Below are 17629 nucleotides of genomic sequence, written 5' to 3'. Positions count from 1 at the left end.
GTCTCCCAATGAGAAATTAATTGTTTCAAAGGAATACTGTTGCCCATAAAAAATTCAAGTAATGCAGTAATATTAAGAAAAAGGTTAGTTCACCAAAACTTGATGGCATTGTTGCCAATGCACTACTTCATTATAATAAGACATTGTGACCTCTTCTCAATGGGAAATTGTAGAAATTAAATTATGTAGCGATTGCAAAAGGGTATTTCATTCAGCTAGTGAACACATCTCCACGGCAGTTTCAGCTCAATGGTTTCTCCCGTGTATATTGATCCTCAGGTGTTTTTTTTTCCAAGTAAATGATTTGAGTAAAAAAATGTCCTTCAAGTGCTGCAATAATGTGGGTCTTCACTTCTGTGTGTTCTTGTGTTTTGACCATGATCCACTAGAACTGAAACGTCTTCCATATATTTTACAATTATAAAGCTACTTGCCAGTATGCAATCTTATATACTTTACCAAATCAGATATATAAAAGTAAAATTTCCCACAGATCTTGCAAATGTACGGTTTTTCAACCGTGTGACTTTTCAATTCTGATGTACGACTGAATCTTTTCCCACAAGTGCTGCCAAAAATATGGCTTGTCACCAGTGTGCATTCTCATGTGGACTGTTAAGTCCGTATTAAAATATAAATCTTATGTTTCACATAAATAAGGCTACTCACCTGTGTGGATTCTCAAGTGTATATCCAATTTTGACACTGAAAAGCTTTCCCAGATTGTCACTGTGTAAGTATTAGGGGGAATTTCTGCCATGGTAGAGTTGCATACATTGTTACTGTGACTGGTGCTTTTGTGATGTCTTTTATGTGATTTTGGCTCTGCATTTCTAGTTGATCCTGAGTCTCCATGTTTGCCTCCTTTCTGATCTTGGCTCTCAGCTACATGAGAGTTGTGAGAGAGGAGCTGGAGGTCACTGTTTGGTTCTGGTGCTTCCGAATTTTCATGGTCAGATTAATTTTGAACTCCTCCAGAATTATCATTATGAACGTAAACATAATGAATGTAAACAATGAACATGTTGTTAGTACTTACAGTTGAGAACTTAGTAGCTTGTGGAAGATGCACAGTGAGTGCAACGGCAGAGTGTGCCAGGCAGGCAGGCAGCCCATCCAATCATTTCATTCGGACCAAATTAAATTATTGGACGGGCTTATTACAGTCCTACGACAGCCACAGATCCCGGATTTTTTTCTTTTTTTGTCAGTACATAGTGAATTTCAACAAGTATAACAAAACAAAGTGTGGTAAAAAGCTAGCTAGCTTAAACTTTCAAAGTATCTACTCTAACTATAGATCGTATAAATGTTTAGATTACAAAAGTGATGCTATTTTTTGTCTTGTTTCCTGTCCATCAGGTTGTATCTAGATCAGCCGGTCAGAGTTTTGAATTGATTGCACACCAGAACTACTGACAAAAAATCACAAGATTAACAGCCACTACTGTGCACTAACTGTGAAACAAATATCCCCAAGATATGGAAGACTGATTGTTTTGAGAAAATTATTTTACTTAAACATATTGTCATGTATGTAAATACTAAGATGCACCTACTGCGAGGTTATACATCTTTTTACTAAAATAAAAAAACCCATCCACGTTTTTTTTAAGTACATAGCTTCTCTCTTCTAACTCAAACTGAAACCTCTGTGCTGCAGTTATATAGCATTTCACCTGTGTGAGTTCTCGTGGCCTTTTAAGTTACTGCTAGATTTGAAATCTCTCCCACATGTTTTGCAAGTATATGGTCTCTCACCTGAGTGTGTTCTCATGTGGAGTTTTAAACAACTACTCCATTTGAAACCTTTCCCGCATTTTTTGCAAGTATACGGCTTCTCACCGGTGTGAGTTCTCATGTGGTCTAACAAGCCACAACTGCGTATGAAACCTTTTCCACATGTTTTGCAAGAATATGGCTTCTCACCTGTATGGATTCTCATGTGAACAGTCAATAATGATGTCTCAATGAATCCTTTACCACAGATGCTGCAAGAAAATGGCTTCTCACCTGTATGGATTCTCAGGTGTCTCTGCAGTTTTGACTTATACCTAAAAACTTTCCCACATCTGTCACATTCTAAAGGCTTTTTGTGAGTATTACAGTGAATATTTAACATAGTAGGGTTACATTCATTGTTAGTGTGGATGTTGCTTTTGTGAGGGCTTTTCCTTTGTTCTGGTTCTGCATTACTAGTTGATCCTGAGTCTCCATTCTTGCCTTCTTTCTGATCTTGGCTCTCAGCTACATGAAAGTTGTGAGAGAGGAGCTGGTGGTCACTGTTTGGTTCTGATATTTCAGGATTTTCCCAGTCAGATTCGTTTTTTAGCCAACTATTACACATGCTAGCTGGGAGCTCTGTCTCTGCTGCACTCTGACTTTTATCAGGATTAAAGTACAGAGTCTGATCTTCACTGTGGTCACTTTCCTCATCATGAGGAGTCAACATAAAGGTCTCAGTCTCCTGCTTCAGTTCAAGCTGCTCTCCCTCCTGATTGATGCAGAGTTCCTCCTGTTCCTCTTTAATCTGTGGAGGCTCTGGGTCCTCTTGGTCCAGACTGGAGTTCCTCTCCTGAATACAGAGCTGCTGGTCAGCGAGAACCTCCTCCTCCTTACAGCCATGTTGCTGTGGGAGCTCTGGAGGGACAGAGAACAAAATGAAGAGGATACTACTGTGATGGGAGAGGAATAAAATGCCTACATGCGAATAAATTAGTGCCAGTAGGCTAACTAAACAATTTGGATTTTACATAAATAGATTTCCTCTGTTTTGAGGTATTAAAACAATTAACTTGTACACACCTAACGTGATCCTGTGGAACTTCATTTCGATATCCAACCGTTTGCGCTGACGATCGATCTCTTCCTCGTACTCGAAGATAGCTTTTTCAATAACTATAAATATTTCTTCAGCAGCAGCAGTTAGTCGCTGGTTTACAAACGCTCTCAAATATTCAACTGAAGACATTGTTGCTTAATTACAAATGATTATCTGCGCTACGGCTATAATATCTTCTTCCAGCTAATTCAACACGTCCATGCAGCTAACGCTACTAGCGCTTTGTGTTGTTTACTTCCGCTTGTGTTGTTTACTTCCGCTGGGTGTCACACTGTTAAGTTCCGGCAGTGGAAGTGAGCTGGCCTTTCCTTCCGTTTTCACTTGAAGTTGAACATCTCTCTTGATTCATTCCACAGAAAAAAAAATAGGTTATTTTCTCTACTAATACAGTTAACTGGTGTCTTTTCGAATTATTTCAAATAAATTATTTTAAATAAAAAAACACAATAGCAGGGATGGAAGGACTCAGGGAATGAAATTAGCACCTGCCACTTGCCAAATAACGGTAAATGTTGGCTGTGGCAGGTACAGAATTCAGGTCACCTGCCACCATGGCAGACAGGTTTTCCTTATATTAAGAAATATTATTTTTTAAAAAGCAATTCTAAAGCATAAATTAAATATTAATTTATATTACTTATATAGGTAGTATAAGGTTATAAGGTTACATGATATATTCAGAATTCTACAGTCTGGTTACCACTGACACAGTGTTTACAATTTTAAAGTGTTCAAGCTAGAGTTCAGAAGTGGCAGACAAAAGAAATTGAGTGGCCGGTAGAAATGTTTAGTGACCGGCCAAAGGGGCAGGTGAGGAAAAAGGTTAATTTCAGACCCTGGAAGGACTTAACACAGGTAAGTAAAAGTAGCAATAACACAGTGTAAAAATACCCCCATGCATATGTTAGTAAACATGCCAAATTAGTGTCAGAAAAAAGTTAATTCAAAGTATGAAACGTGAAAGTATTCATTCACATTGGCCTGTCGGTGTTACTGCAGTTATAATTTGTAAATAGCATTTTTGTAGTACATAATTGAGGTGGAATTTTTTACCTGGTTCACATACTAATGGATATTTCAACAAGGCTTCATACGTAATAAGCTCACTATAGGTTTTTGGATGTAAACATCCTTATCAGCAAAATAACTATAGCTGTCAAGTAATTGTAGTGGCCTAAAAAGTAAAAAAAAAAATGCCTGTAAAATGTAGTAAAGTAGAAATATAAGATGATAAAAAGGGCAGTAATCAAAGAATACCTCAAAACTGTCTTTTTATTTGAAGTGTTCAAGATTTCATATCCGTGTGGAATTTACATGCACTCTTGGTCGTCTGAGGACAATCAATGCTCATAGGTTTAGACTTCAGGGTGAAGCTGCGGTATTCTTAAATCATCACCTTACAAAGCTATAATAGTAGTAATTACATGAGATCAAAAAATTGCATTCTGTTGCCCACATCCCTTTGGGCATTGATCATACTTTTGTAGGAACTATGAACTCATGCAACAAAGATTTTTGAAAGATTTGGGATTTATGATTGTTTCAAAGAAATGATGTTACCAACAGAAATGAGTAATGCAGTAATATGAAGGAAAAACAAAAGTAGTTTAACAAAACTTGATGGCATTTTTGAAAATGTACATCACAATAACACATTATGACCTCCTCTCAATGGGGAATTATATATATTCAGTTACAAGATGTAGCTATTGCAAATCCACAAGTGTATTACATACTGTGAACAAATCTCCACAGCAGTTTCAGCTATTTTGATCCTGAGGTGCTTTTTCAAGTGTGATTTCAGTAAAACTTTTCCTTCAAGTGCTGCAATTAAGTGGCTCCATACTTCTGTGAGTTCTTGTGTTTTGACCATGAACCACTAGAACTGAATTGTCTCCCACATATTTTGCAAATACAAGGCTAACTGCCTGTATGCAATTTTATATGCTTTGCCAAATGAGACGAATCAAAGCATCTTTCCCCACAGATCTTGCAAAGGTATGGCTTCTCACCAGTGTGGGCTCTTCTAATGTGGACCAACAAGCCATCATTACGTCCAAAATCTTTTCCACATGTTTTGCAAGAATATGGCTTCTCACCTGTGTGGATTCTCATGTGGCCCATCAAGTAACTGTGAGATCTGAAATATTTTCCACAGGTTTTGCATAAATATGGCTTCTCACCTGTGTGGGTTCTTATATGAGTCTGCAAATCGTTTGACCGACAGTATCTTTTCCCACAGGTGTTACAAGAATACGGCTTCTCACCTGTGTGGATTCTCATGTGAACATTCAATAATGATGTCTCACTGAATCTTGTTCCACAGGTGCTGCAAGAAAATGGCTTCTCACCTGTATGGATTCTCAGGTGTCTCTGCAACTTTGACTGATACCTAAATACTTTCCCACATGTGTCACATTCTAAAGGCTTTTTGCCTGTGTGAGTATTACAGTGAGTCTTTAACATAGGGTTACATACATTGTTAGTGTGAATATTGCTTTTGTGAGGGCTTTTCCTTTGTTTTGGTTCTGCATTACTAGTTGATCCTGAGTCTGCATTCTCGCCTTCTTTCTGATCTTGGCTCTCAGCGACATGAGAGTTGTGAGAGAGGAGCTGGCGGTCATTGTTTGGTTCTGATACTTCAGGATTTTCCCAGTCAGATTCGTCTTTAAGCCAACTGATACACATGCTAGCTGGAAGCTCTGTCTCTGTTGCGCTCTGACTTTTGTCAGGATTAAAGTACAGAGTCTGATCTTCACTGTGATCACTTTCATCATCAGTAGGAGTCAACATAAAGGTCTCAGTCTCCTGCTTCAGTTCAAGCTGCTCTTCCTCCTGACTGATGCAGAGTTCCTCCTCTTCCTCTTTAATCTGTGGAGGCTCTGGGTCCTCTTGGTCCAGACTGGAGTTCCTCTCCTGAATACAGAGCTGCTGGTCAGCGAGAACCTCCTCCTCCTTACAGACATGTTGCTGTGGGAGCTCTGGAGGGACAGACAACAAAAGGAAGAGGATACTACTGTGATGATAAAGAAGAAAATACCTACATGTGAATACATTAGTGCCAGTATATAGGCTAACTAAACCATTCGGATTTTATATAAATTGAATTCCTATGTGTTGTGGTATTAAAATACTTAAGCTTTACACACCTAACGTGATCCTGTGGAACTTCATGTCGTGTCTCCAAACGATATCCAACAGTTTGCGCTGACGATCGATCTCTTCCTCGTACTTGAAGATAGTTTTATTAAAAAACTGCAATTATTTCTTCAGCAGCAGCAAACTCTCTGCTTAACTGAAGACATCTTTGCTTAATTACAAATTAAATATCTGCGCTACGACTTCAATGTTGTCTTCCAGCTGATTAAATCTGGGCATGCAGCTAACGCTACTAGTGCTTGTGTTGTTTACTTCCGCTTGTGTTGTTTACTTCCGCTAGGTGTCACACTGTTAAGTTCCGACAGTGGAAGTGAGCTAGCCTTTCCTCCCGTTTTCACTTGATGTTGAACATCTCTCCTGCTTCATTCCACAGGGGGGAAAAATACGTTATTTTCTCTGTACCACTACATTTAACTGATGTATTTTCGAACTATTTCAATTAAATTATTTTAAATAAATAAATAAAAAACATAATAGCATGGATGGAAGGACTTAATACACCTAAGTAAAAGTAGCAATAATACAGTGTAAAAATACCCCTGCATATGTTATTAAACATGCCAAATTAATATCAGAAAAATTTAATTTAAAGTAAGAAATGTGAAAGTACTCATGCACATTGGCCCGTTAGTGTAACTAAGGTTATAATGTGTAAATAGCATTTTTGTAGTGGAGATTTCTCCGCTTTCAACCTGATGGTTTGAATAAATTGCAACATTTGTCGCTTGTCACTTTTTAGAATTAAATGCTCCGATAGTGTCTGAAAAACTCTCCAGTCCAGCGAGAAAGTCAAGAATAATTTCATCCACCAAATGCAGAAAAACAAACTGAACAAAGTGGTAAAATAACAAAACTTTTGTTTTTCACGACATTTAATATTTTCAAAAGTAGGAGACCTACTTTCGTAGGAGCTATGAACTCATGTGCAACAAAGATTTTTCAAAGAAGCAATAATGTTGCCAACAGAAATGATGATTACTGATGATAATGCAGTAATATGAAGGAAAAACTAGGTTAGTTTAACAAAACTTGATGGCATTGTTATAAATGCATCACTTCATTACAGTTAGACATTGTGACCTCCTTTCAATGGGGATTACATACATTCAGTTACAAAGACGTAGTTATTACAAAAAACAAAACTGTATTACATACTAGTGAACAAGTCTCCACAGCAGTTTCAGCTTGTTGGTTTCTCCTGTGTATATTGATCTTCAGGTGTTTTATCAAGTCTGTGATTTGACTAAAACTTTTCCCACAAGTGCTGCAATTATGTGGCTCCTCACTTTTGTGAGTTTTTATGTTTTGACCATGAACCTGAATGGTCTCCCACATATTTTTCAAATACAAGGCTAACTGCTTGTATGCGATCTTATATGCTTTGCCAAATGAGACGAATCAAAGCATCTTTCCCCACAGATCTTGCAAAGGTATGGCTTCTCACCAGTGTGGGCTCTTCTAATGTGGACCAACAAGCCATTATTGCGTCTGAAATCTTTTCCACATGTGTTGCAAGAATATGGCTTCTCACCTGTGTGGGTTTTCATGTGGCCCATCAAGTAACTGTGAGATCTGAAATATTTTCCACAGGTTTTGCACATATATGGCTTCTCACCTGTATGGCTTCTTATATGAGTCTTTAAATCGTTTGTCCGACAGTATCTTTTCCCACAGGTGTTGCAAGAATACAGCTTCTCACCTGTGTGGGTTCTTATGTGGCATAACAAGACACTATTATATCGAAAATCTTTTCCACACATTTTGCAAGAATATGGCTTCTCACCTGTGTGGATTTTCAGGTGTCTATACAAATAGGACTCAAACTGAAAAGCTTTCCCACATGTGTCACATTTGAAACACTGTTTACCTGTGTGAGTATTACGGTGAATCTTATGCAAGTTAGAGTTGTTTACATTGTTACTGTGACTTGTGCTTTTGTTATGTCTTTTCTTTAGTTTTGGCTCTGCATTTCTAGTTGATCCTGAGTCTCTATTCTTGCCTCCTCTCTGATCTTGGCTCTCTATATGAGAGTTGTGAGAGAGGAGCTGGTGGTCACTGTTTGGTTCTGATACTACAGCGCTTATAACTGAAATGTAGCTTAGAGGCTTTTCCTCCACCACACTCCGAGATTCATCGAACCTCAAGTCCAGAGTCTGATCTTCACTGTGGTCACTTTCCTCATCAGTAAGAGTCAACATAAAGGTCTCCGTCTCCTGCTTCAGTACAAGCTGCTCTCCCTCCTGACTGACGCAGAGTTCCTTCTGTTCCTCTTTAATCTGTGGAGGCTCTGGGTCCTCTTGGTCCAGACTGGAGTTCCACTCCTGAATACAGAGCTGCTGGTCAGCGAGAACCTCCTTCTCCATACAGACAAGTTGCTGTGGGAGCTCTGGAGGGACAGAGAAAAAAAGCAATAGGATACTACTGTGAGAAAAACAGACATCTCAGAAGATAACATTTTTGTATATTTACTCCTGTTTTTAAATGGAGCCCGGGGAGGGACATGGAGGGGGAAAAAAACAAAGTTTAAAGGTGTACCTTTGCGAGATTTTGCAAATGTTAATGTACCTCTGGGTCAGTTTGGCATCATGAAAACAATGGTTAGGTTAAGTTATCTTTATTGTACCATGAGGGGAAATTTGTTTTGCAGCCAGGGCTCACCACGAGAAACGCATGCAGCTGTTCGCTGCAAGAGCAGCTGTTCGCTGCAAGAGCAGCTGTTCCGCTCTCTGGAGCGCACAGACCCGTGGGAGAGGTTCATAGAATGTTATTTTGAGATTGGTCTCAAATATAAAGACATTAAATCAGTGATACTAAATACTTGTTGCAACAACAGATTAATGCTTAAAATATAATTTATTTCAATTAAAGACTGTGGTTAAAACAAAAACGTACTTTTGAAATCAACGTAGTTTTAGTATGCTAACAGAGAGACCAGATACTGCAACGATACAGTAGCTAGCTGTATAGTATGATTCATTGCAATGACATAAAGCATGATAAGCATGTATAGTTTACATTTTTATATGCGGTTTATATTATTATATGGTTAAATAGACAATAAATGAGTACGTTTATTTTTATTTAACATTTTTAACAGCTGGGTTTAAAGGGGATGGCAGCAAAAAAAAAAAAAAACACTGTCTGGGGTGAATGTAAATGAGTATAGCTAATTACTTCTCTATCAATTTATACTTTTCATGTTATGTTAGTACACCATATATAGATTTATTCCATAGAGTTGTTTTTTTAATGTTGTGTGTGTAGAATCAAATATTTGCAAATGACAATACATATTGAAAGATTAGGTATTGAAGAGTAGTTCGTCAAAGAATACAATAAAAGCATGAGAAATTGCAATGACTTAATTATTTTAACTTTAAAGGAGAGATTAGAGATTGTCTTTTTTTATATATATATTTACTGTATTGTTATTGTTATTATATATATCTTTTTCTAATTGTTTGTTATTACTCATGTTATTTCTTTATATTAATCTTGCCTCTAGGTGGAGGCTTCAGATAAGCCCAGTGGGTTTTTTGCCTCTTCCTGCACGTATATTATTATTTATTTTTTGTTATGTTGTGTAGTTTTAAACTGTGCAAAATAAAAATATATAAAATAAATTAGACTTTCATTTTAACTAAAAATGGGGCAGTAGGCCTATACTGTATATTAACATGTCTGAAAGGCTGATTTGCTGGGCTGAATGTGAAACCATACTCCTCTGTTACTATTTTTGAAAGACCAGTTTTACACACCTATTCTCCGTAATTTGATTTCAGGTTTCCAAACGACATCCAACAGTCTTCGCTGGCGATCGATCTCTTCCTCGTACTCGAAGATAGTTTTATTAAAAACTCTGAATATTTCTTCAGCAGCAGCAGTTAGTCGCTCGTTGACAAACTCTCTCAGATACTCAACTGAAGACATTCTTGTTTAATTAATTACAAATGAAACAGATGCGCAACGACTCGTCTTCCAGCAGAAACAAGCAGCTGACTAACGCTACTAGCACTTACTTGTGTTGTTTACTTCCGCTGGATGTCACACTGTTAAGCTCCGACAGTGGAAGTGAGCAAGCTTTTGGTTCCGTTTTCAATTGGAGTTGTACATGTGTGCTGCTTTAATTTTACAGGGAAACAGGTTATTTTTTCTTTTACTCCTACATTTAACTGATGTATTTTCGAGCTATTTCAAAGAAATTATTTAAAATGAAAACATATTAACTTATTCATATATGTTATATTTATAACATATAAACATATTCTGCACTTTAGTCTATTTAAAAAAACAAAAAAAATCTCTACCTCAGTTCTTATCCCGCATTATATTACATATTTGAAATTTCTTAATATCTATATCTCCTATATTTTATTATCCAGCACTATATTCACATTTTTAATAGTCCCGTATCTCAGTTGTTACCCTGCATTATATTCATTTTATATTCTCCTGTTATTTTTTTATATCTGGTATATTTTTTTATACTCTGTATTACTCAATGGGGAATTGTATCCATTTCATTAGAGATGTAGCTATTACTTAATTTTGCTGGTGAACACGTCTCCACAGGAGTTTCAGCTCTATGGTTTCTCCTGTGTATATTGATCCTCAAATCAAGTATGTGATTTGGTTAAAACTTTTCCTTGATGTGCTAAAATTATGTGGCCCCTCACTTCTGTGAATTCCTCTGCGTTCTGACCATGAACCACTAGAACTGGGGCCCATTCCATAAAGCATTTGTTTTAATTTGCTTTAGATTGTTTAATTTGTTTTAAATTAATGTATCTTTGTATTAATTCCCTTATTTATTTAGTCTTGTTAAATTTCCACTTACATTTTTTATGTACTGAGTGTTGACTTTCTACTGGGACACTGTGTGAAACAACTCCTTATCTGTGTAAAACTACTCCTTTTCCCACACTCCGTTGTAGATTTCTATATAATCACATTGTAATAATCTCCTGCAGGCAGTCTTCTGCAGACTCTGTGTGACTCTGTATAACCAGTGCCTCTTCTTATAAGAATAAAATACAACAAAGACATTTCATCTGTTTGAGATCTTTATTTCAACGTTCATTAGGACTCATCTAGGAAAATTGACAGAATTTCCATTACAATGCAAATATCTTTTATGGCTTGACAATACACACGCATCAAAGAATTTTTTCCCACAGATCTTGCAACGGTACGGCGTCTCACCAGTGTGGGCTCTTCTCATGTGGACCAACAAGCAACTATTACGTCTGAAATTTGTTCCACACATTTTGCAAGAGTGCGGCTTCTCACCTGTGTGGATTCTCATGTGCCTGTTCAATGATGAAATGTCACCAAATCGTTTCCCGCAGCTCTTGCAAAGGTACGGCTTCTCACCTGTGTGGGTTCTCATGTGGCCTGTCAAGTGACTGCTACATCTGAACTCTTTTCCACATGTTTTGCAAGAATGTGGCTTCTCATCTGTGTGGATTAACAGGTGTCTCTGCAATTTTGAATTATATTTAAAACCTTTTCCACAAACGTCACATTTTAAAGACTTTTTTTCTAGACCTGTGGGAGTAGTACGGTGAATTTTTAACATGGTAAAGTTTTTTACATCGTTACTGGGACTTTTCATTTTGTGATGTCCCTTCTTAAGTTTTTCCCCAAAAGGGTTGCAAGAATATGGCTTCTCACCTGTGTGGGTTCTCATGTGTCTGTCCAGTGATGACTTATGCTTAAAAGCTTTCCCACAAGTATCACACTGGAACAACTTTTTACCCGTGCTAGTATTACAGTGAATAGTTGACATTGTAGAGTTGTTCACATTGTTAGTGTGACTGTTGCTTTTGTGACGTATTTTCTTTAGTTTTGGCTCTGCATTAAGAGTTGATCCAGTCTCCATTCTTGCCTTCTTTCTGATCTTGGCTCTCAGCTACATGAGAGTTGTGAGAGAGGAGCTGGTGGTCACTGTGTGCTTCTGACACCACAGAGCTTATAACTAGCATGTTGACTACAGACTCTGTCTCTGCTTCACTTAGAGTTTTATCAGCATTCAAGTCCTTAGTCTGATCTTTGTGGTCACATTCCTCATCAGTAGAAGTCAACATAAAGCCTCCTTTCTGATCTTGGCTCTCAGCTACATGAGAGTTGTGAGAGAGGAGCTGGTGGTCACTGTTTGGTTCTGATACTTCAGGATTTTCCCAGTCAGATTCGTTTTTTAGCCAACTGATACACATGCTAGCTGGGAGCTCTGTCTCTGCTACACTCTGACTTTTGTCAGGATTAAAGTACAGAGTCTGATCTTCACTGTGGTCACTTTCCTCATCAGTAGGAGTCAACATAAAGGTCTCAGTCTCTTGCTTCACTTCAAGCTGCTCTCCCTCCTGACTGATGCAGAGTTCCTCCTGTTCCTCTTTAACTGGAGTTCCTCTCCTGAATACAGAGCTGCTGGTCAGTGAGAACCTCCTCCTCCTTACAGACATGCTGCTGTGGGAGCTCTGGAGGGACAGAGAACAAAGGGAATATTATACCACTAGAAATGCAGACATGTGACCAAATTAGTACCATAATATGTATAGTGATCATATATAAATCTTAGTCCTCTGTCTTGTTTCATTAGGGTTGTACATGTGTTGCTTCATTTCACAGTGACAAATTAGGTTATTTTTCTCTTTACTACTACATTTAACTGATGACTTTTAGAGCTATTTCGCAGACAATCATGTAAAATAAAAACAGTCTTTTAGCGAGGATGGAAGAACTTTACACAGGTAGGTAAAAGTAGTAATAACACAGTGTAAAAACACCCATTCATTCAAAAATATTAGTAAATGTACCAAACTACAATCAGAAAAATTTAATTTAAAGTATAAAACATGAAAGTGCTCATGTAAAATGGCCCCTGTCAGGTTATATAGCATTTTATTTTATAGCAGCTAGTTGAGATGGAGAAAATATATATATTTATAATTTAAGGCGTCAGTCGTTTACATTTATAGGAGAGTTTCTCAGTTTCAACATCCATCCACTGAGATAACCTACGTATGTAGTGTATAAACATAGTGAAAAAATAATATTAATTTAACAGGTCAAACATTTGACATATGGCTTCTCACCTGAGTGCAACGCCGAAAGGAGATACAAAAACATTCAGTAACTTCACTGTTATACAGTGTAGTGCTACCAAAAGCCCTTCACACATCGTTAGTCTCTTCATGATAATAGTACACCAGTTATTTTAGGGAAAATGTGCTTTTGCATCATGTCTGTGATTTTTTTCTTTTGACAAATATTCAATACCTTCGCTGTTATAAAGTTTAGTGCCACCAAAATGTTTTGACACATCAACGGTCTCCTGTTGGTTATACTCCAACACTAAGTTTGGAAAAATGTGCTTTTGCATCACTTTGGTGAATATTTGTGGGATATCCAATAACTTCACTGTTGGGAAAAATGTGATTTTGCATCATTTTGGTGACTTTTTAGTGGGAAAATATTCAATCAAGTGCAAACAGCTGCTGACGGCAAATTATTATATCAAGAACATTCTCTTACATTCAAATTTTCTGTATTTCATGTTGTCTTGTAGATAGACATGAGTGTGTTGTGTGTATAATATATATCACTCAATCATATAATGCCACTCTTTATTTGTACAGTATAGTACTTTTCATACAAACATTTGTAGTGCTTAACACAATACAATATATAAAGGCTGTAATTTAAAGATCCAACATCCGTTCATTCTTGTTGCATTATGTCACATTGTGAATTGAATTAGTACTAGTAAATATAGCCTTTAAGTTGTCATGAACAATGTATGCACATCTGAGAGAGATCATAAAATACATTGGTAAAACAAAACAATGGACGTCTGATGCAGCTGTGCCACAAGTCACATTTAATTGACGTTGCATTAAAATGACGGCTCCGAGGCAAAGATGTCTCATTTGTTGCAATGCCTGTTGCCTTCACTCCTCTGTCCTCGCCTCCTCCGCTCGCATCTCCCGTGGGAGGGACTTAGACGCGAGGAGATGAGTCGAGGAAAGGAATCAAGGATGTACAAACTGGGAAATGGGAAAGGCCTTATGACTTCACCAACCCTGGCACTCACCAAGAGTGCATGTAAAGGCAGATTTCAAAGTAGTGTCAAAAATTCAGTTATCAAGACAACATTTGGAGAATTTGTGTACTTCATCTAGACAGCATAGAGATGTCTGTAATTTGTTATTTTTACAAAGATGTATTGCTCAATAAGTGGGAAACTTAAGTTTAAAGATGCTCTATTTCAATTGACTGCAATAGCCTACATGATAGAATTAAAAATACTGTCAAACATTCAGTTTTTGAGATACAATTAATCCACCACACAACATCTACCATGGCATCAACATTTTGTCATTTATTTTCAAGAACATTGGAGATTTATTTAGCGAGCATTTGCAGTAGCAGTTTAAAGTAAAACATTTTGATGCACTGTGGGCTCAATTTTTAATAATTCAAAAATCTGTCTGGATCATTTGTAGAGGACAGTCTGAAGAAAGCGTAGCAAAAATAGTGTCAATCGAGCAATAAACGGGGGAGGAGATAGGTTTAATTAGTTTTACAGTTTTTGCAAAAAACAGAGTGATGGACTTCACAACTCCTGGCAGCTTGAAGCATCTGAACATTTCTGCTCTCTCAATTAATTTCAAATTTCAATTAATGACATGATGCAGACAAAAAAAAACTAGTTAGTAGGATGACTAAATAAGTGACCCAACACCACAAGAGAGGGTTTCTCAGCCTCAACATTAGAGAGTTCAAAACCCACTCATACCGCTGAAGTATCTAAAAATTGTAAAAGAGAATATTGATCTGGCAAAGGTACGGCTTCCTTCTTACCTATGTGTGTTCTCATGTGGCGTATCAACTGACTGCTACATCTGAAATCTTTCCCACACGTTTTGCAAGAATATGGCTTCTCACCTGTATGGATTCTTACATGAGTGTTCAATATTGACTTCTGAGTGAATCTTTTCCCACACGTACTGCAAGAAAATGGCTTTTCGCCTGTGTGGATTCTCAGGTGGGATGTCAACTCACTACTCTGTCGGAAGTCTTTCCCACATATTTTGCATGTAAACGGCTTTTCTCCTGTGTGGATTCTCATGTGGTTCAACAGGTTACTGCTACATCTGAAATCCTTCCCACATATTTCACAAGAATACGGCTTCTCACCTGAGTGGATTCGTATATGACCGTTCAATATTGATTTCTGCGTGAATCTTTTCCCACACGTGTTGCAAGAGTATGGCTTCTCGCCTGTGTGAATTCTCAGGTGTCTCTGCCAATGTGACTTTTTCTTAAAAGTTTTCTCACAGGTGTCGCATTTGAAAGACTTAATAGTTGATCCTGAGTCTCCATTCTTGCCTTCTTTCTGATCTTGGCTCTCAGCTACATGAGAGTTGTGAGAGAGGAGCTGGTGGTCACTGTTTGGTTCTGATACTTCAGGATTTTCCCAGTCAGATTCATCTTTAAGCCAAGTGATACACATGCTAGCTGGGAGCTCTGTCTCTGCTGCACTTTTGTCAGGATTAAAGTACAGAGTCTGATCTTCACTGTGATCACTTTCCTCATAAGTAGGAGTCATCATAAAGGTTTCAGTCTCCTGCTCAAGCTGCTCTCCCTCCTGACTGGTGCAGAGTTCCTCCTGTTCCTCTTTAATTTGTAGAGGCTCTGGGTCCTCTTGGTCCAGACTGGAGTTCCTCTCCTGAATACAGAGCTGCTGGTCTGTGAGAACCTCCTTCTCTTTGCAGACATGTTGCTGTGGGAGCTCTGGAGGGACAGACAACAAAAGGAAGAGGATACTACTGTGATGAAAGGAAAAAACGACATCAAATTAAATTAAAAGTGTGTATTTAACCCATCAGGATGCTACATGTCACACTCCTTTGTCAGTATATCAAAGAACAGGTTTTACACACCTATCCTGTGTAGATTTATTTCAGGTTTCCAAACGATATCCAACAGTTTGCGCTGACGATCGATCTCTTCCTCGTACTCGACGATAGTTTTCTCAAAAACTCTGAATATTTCTTCAGCAGCAACAGTTAGTCGCTCGTTGACAAACTCTCGTAAATACTCAACTGAAGACATTGTTGTTTAATGAAGTAATTAGCTGCACTACGACAATAATATCGTCTTCCAGGAAATCCAATACGTGCATGCAGCTAATTGAGCTAATGCTACTAGCGTTTGTGTGGTTTACTTCCGCTGGATGTCACACTGTTAAAGTTCCGACAGTGGAAGTCAGTTATCGTTCCGCTTTAAGTCTACAGCTGCTTTTATCTGGATCAAACAGTCTCAACGAGCAAATACACATAACTTTATGTCCATGGTAATAGCAAAAGTATGTCTTTGTGAAACTTTAACGTTTATTGTAACCGAGTAATAATTACAATTGTGGCTAAAGAAGTGTTTGCAGTTTATTTATATAACCAGGCATGACATTTACATGAGAATATAGGCATAGGCTACTATAGGCTCTTGTTTCTGATGTTTATATGTGTTTGGTAGGCTTAGCTATGTCTAAAATCATTGTTTTATTTTGAAACTAGACTGTAATTAACATGGTTTACGGATGGATTATATATCAAATAAAGAAAAGGTCTATTTTGCAAATATGACTTCATTATTTAACCTACCTACAAACCATAAAATGCTGTGATTTAAAGCTGTTTCAGTGATTCAGTGAGTTTTTTTAATTCATTTATGAGGATTATATCTGACAGATTAAAGCCCACTCAGTCCTTTTTAACTGCTGAAATTCCTTTAAAGGACCATTACAATACAGTTTTCACCTGCCAAAAACTGTTTGCAGCTCCTAAATTGTGCCCGGAAAGTTTTTTCTGTCTCAGAATGGTTTGATTTCATTCATGAGGATTAAATCTGACAGATTAAAGCCCACTCAGTCCTTTTTACCTGCTGAAATTCTTTTAAAGGGCCATTAAAAGCCATAAAAAACTGTTTTCACCTGCCAAAAACTGATTGCAGCTCCTACCTTGTGACTGGAAAGGTTTTTCTGTCTCAGAATGGTTTGATTTCATTCATGAGGATTATATTTGACAGATTATAGCCCATTCGGTCCCTTTTACCTGCTGAAATTCCTTTAAAGGACCATTACAGCCCATGAAATACAGTTTTCACCTGCCAAAAACTGATTGAAGCTCCTACCTTGTGACTACAAGGTTTTTTTCTGTTTCAGAATGGTTTGATTTCATTCATGAGGATTATATCTGACAGATTAAAACCAACTCAGTCCTTTTCACCTGTTGAAATTCTTTTAAAGGGCCATTACAAGCCATAAAATACAGTTTTCACCTGCCAAAAACTGATACTATTAATATTTCTAGTAATTTTACCTTTATTTGATAATCGTTAGGTGTACATATTTGTGTTATTTTCATATTTGTATGCAGTTATTTAACTTCCATAGAATTTTATACTACAGTATCCATGGTAACTATGGAGCTATAAAAGCTCATCACTGGGGAAACAAGTCAGACCGGGCTTGTATTTCCCAGGTGAGTGTGAGTGTTTAAACTTTAATCTGTAAATATGAATGTATAGTCTATGTGTATAATCTAAGAGACTGGGTTTAACGTTTGT

At 37.4% G+C, this 17629-nt stretch overlaps 5 protein-coding genes and 1 long non-coding RNA gene across 11 annotated transcripts in view; 1 reads left to right on the top strand and 5 right to left on the bottom strand.

Annotated features, from left to right (window-relative positions):
- Positions 1 to 17629, bottom strand: part of LOC119492638 (zinc finger protein 664-like) — a 59570-nt gene that overhangs the window by 19587 nt on the left and 22354 nt on the right. The window lies entirely within an intron of this gene.
- Positions 191 to 3118, bottom strand: LOC119492646 (zinc finger protein 112-like). The gene is made up of 2 exons (XM_037777237.1): positions 2806 to 3118; positions 191 to 2640 (listed from the first exon to the last, which is right to left on the bottom strand). Exons 1-2 carry the CDS (start codon positions 2969 to 2971, stop codon positions 1676 to 1678), a joined length of 1131 nt encoding a protein of 376 aa, XP_037633165.1. The 5' UTR covers positions 2972 to 3118; the 3' UTR covers positions 191 to 1675.
- LOC119492650 lies at positions 818 to 12223 on the top strand. The gene is made up of 3 exons (XR_005207822.1): positions 818 to 855; positions 7120 to 7124; positions 12092 to 12223. It is a non-coding gene; the product is annotated as an uncharacterized LOC119492650 (long non-coding RNA).
- Positions 4089 to 16291, bottom strand: LOC119492640 (zinc finger protein with KRAB and SCAN domains 8-like). Of its 3 annotated transcripts, XM_037777228.1 has the most exons (3): positions 15946 to 16274; positions 15200 to 15796; positions 13613 to 14006 (listed from the first exon to the last, which is right to left on the bottom strand). In XM_037777228.1, exons 1-3 carry the CDS (start codon positions 16115 to 16117, stop codon positions 13951 to 13953), a joined length of 825 nt encoding a protein of 274 aa, XP_037633156.1. In that variant the 5' UTR covers positions 16118 to 16274; the 3' UTR covers positions 13613 to 13950. The 3 variants fall into 3 exon arrangements, with proteins under 3 accessions (XP_037633154.1, XP_037633156.1, XP_037633155.1); XM_037777226.1 differs by lacking the exons at positions 13613 to 14006; positions 15200 to 15796 and adding an exon at positions 4089 to 5823 and having other exon boundaries at positions 15946 to 16291; XM_037777227.1 differs by having other exon boundaries at positions 13613 to 15796; positions 15946 to 16272.
- The window catches only part of LOC119492642 (gastrula zinc finger protein XlCGF17.1-like), a 39079-nt gene continuing 28305 nt past the window's right edge, over positions 6856 to 17629 (bottom strand). Inside the window, exons 2-3 of one of the 4 annotated variants that reach the window (XM_037777231.1) lie at positions 12399 to 12477; positions 6856 to 8308 (exon numbers count right to left, since the gene is read on the bottom strand). In XM_037777231.1, the coding sequence (XP_037633159.1) occupies positions 7354 to 8308; positions 12399 to 12477 (1034 nt within the window). In that variant the 3' untranslated portion in view covers positions 6856 to 7353. Of the gene's footprint in view, positions 8388 to 9759; positions 9938 to 10020; positions 10071 to 12398; positions 12478 to 17629 lie in introns of those variants that run through there. The other 3 variants (XM_037777230.1, XM_037777233.1, XM_037777232.1) reach the window with 3 other exon arrangements.
- LOC119492648 (zinc finger protein 391-like) lies at positions 11052 to 12085 on the bottom strand. The gene has a single exon (XM_037777239.1). The coding sequence runs from the start codon at positions 11880 to 11882 to the stop codon at positions 11088 to 11090; it is 795 nt and encodes a 264-aa protein (XP_037633167.1). The 5' UTR covers positions 11883 to 12085; the 3' UTR covers positions 11052 to 11087.

This window comes from Sebastes umbrosus, chromosome 8 (assembly GCF_015220745.1).
Source record: "Sebastes umbrosus isolate fSebUmb1 chromosome 8, fSebUmb1.pri, whole genome shotgun sequence".
NCBI lineage: Eukaryota > Metazoa > Chordata > Actinopteri > Perciformes > Sebastidae > Sebastes > Sebastes umbrosus.
This window is presented reverse-complemented; position numbering and strand designations above follow the sequence as displayed.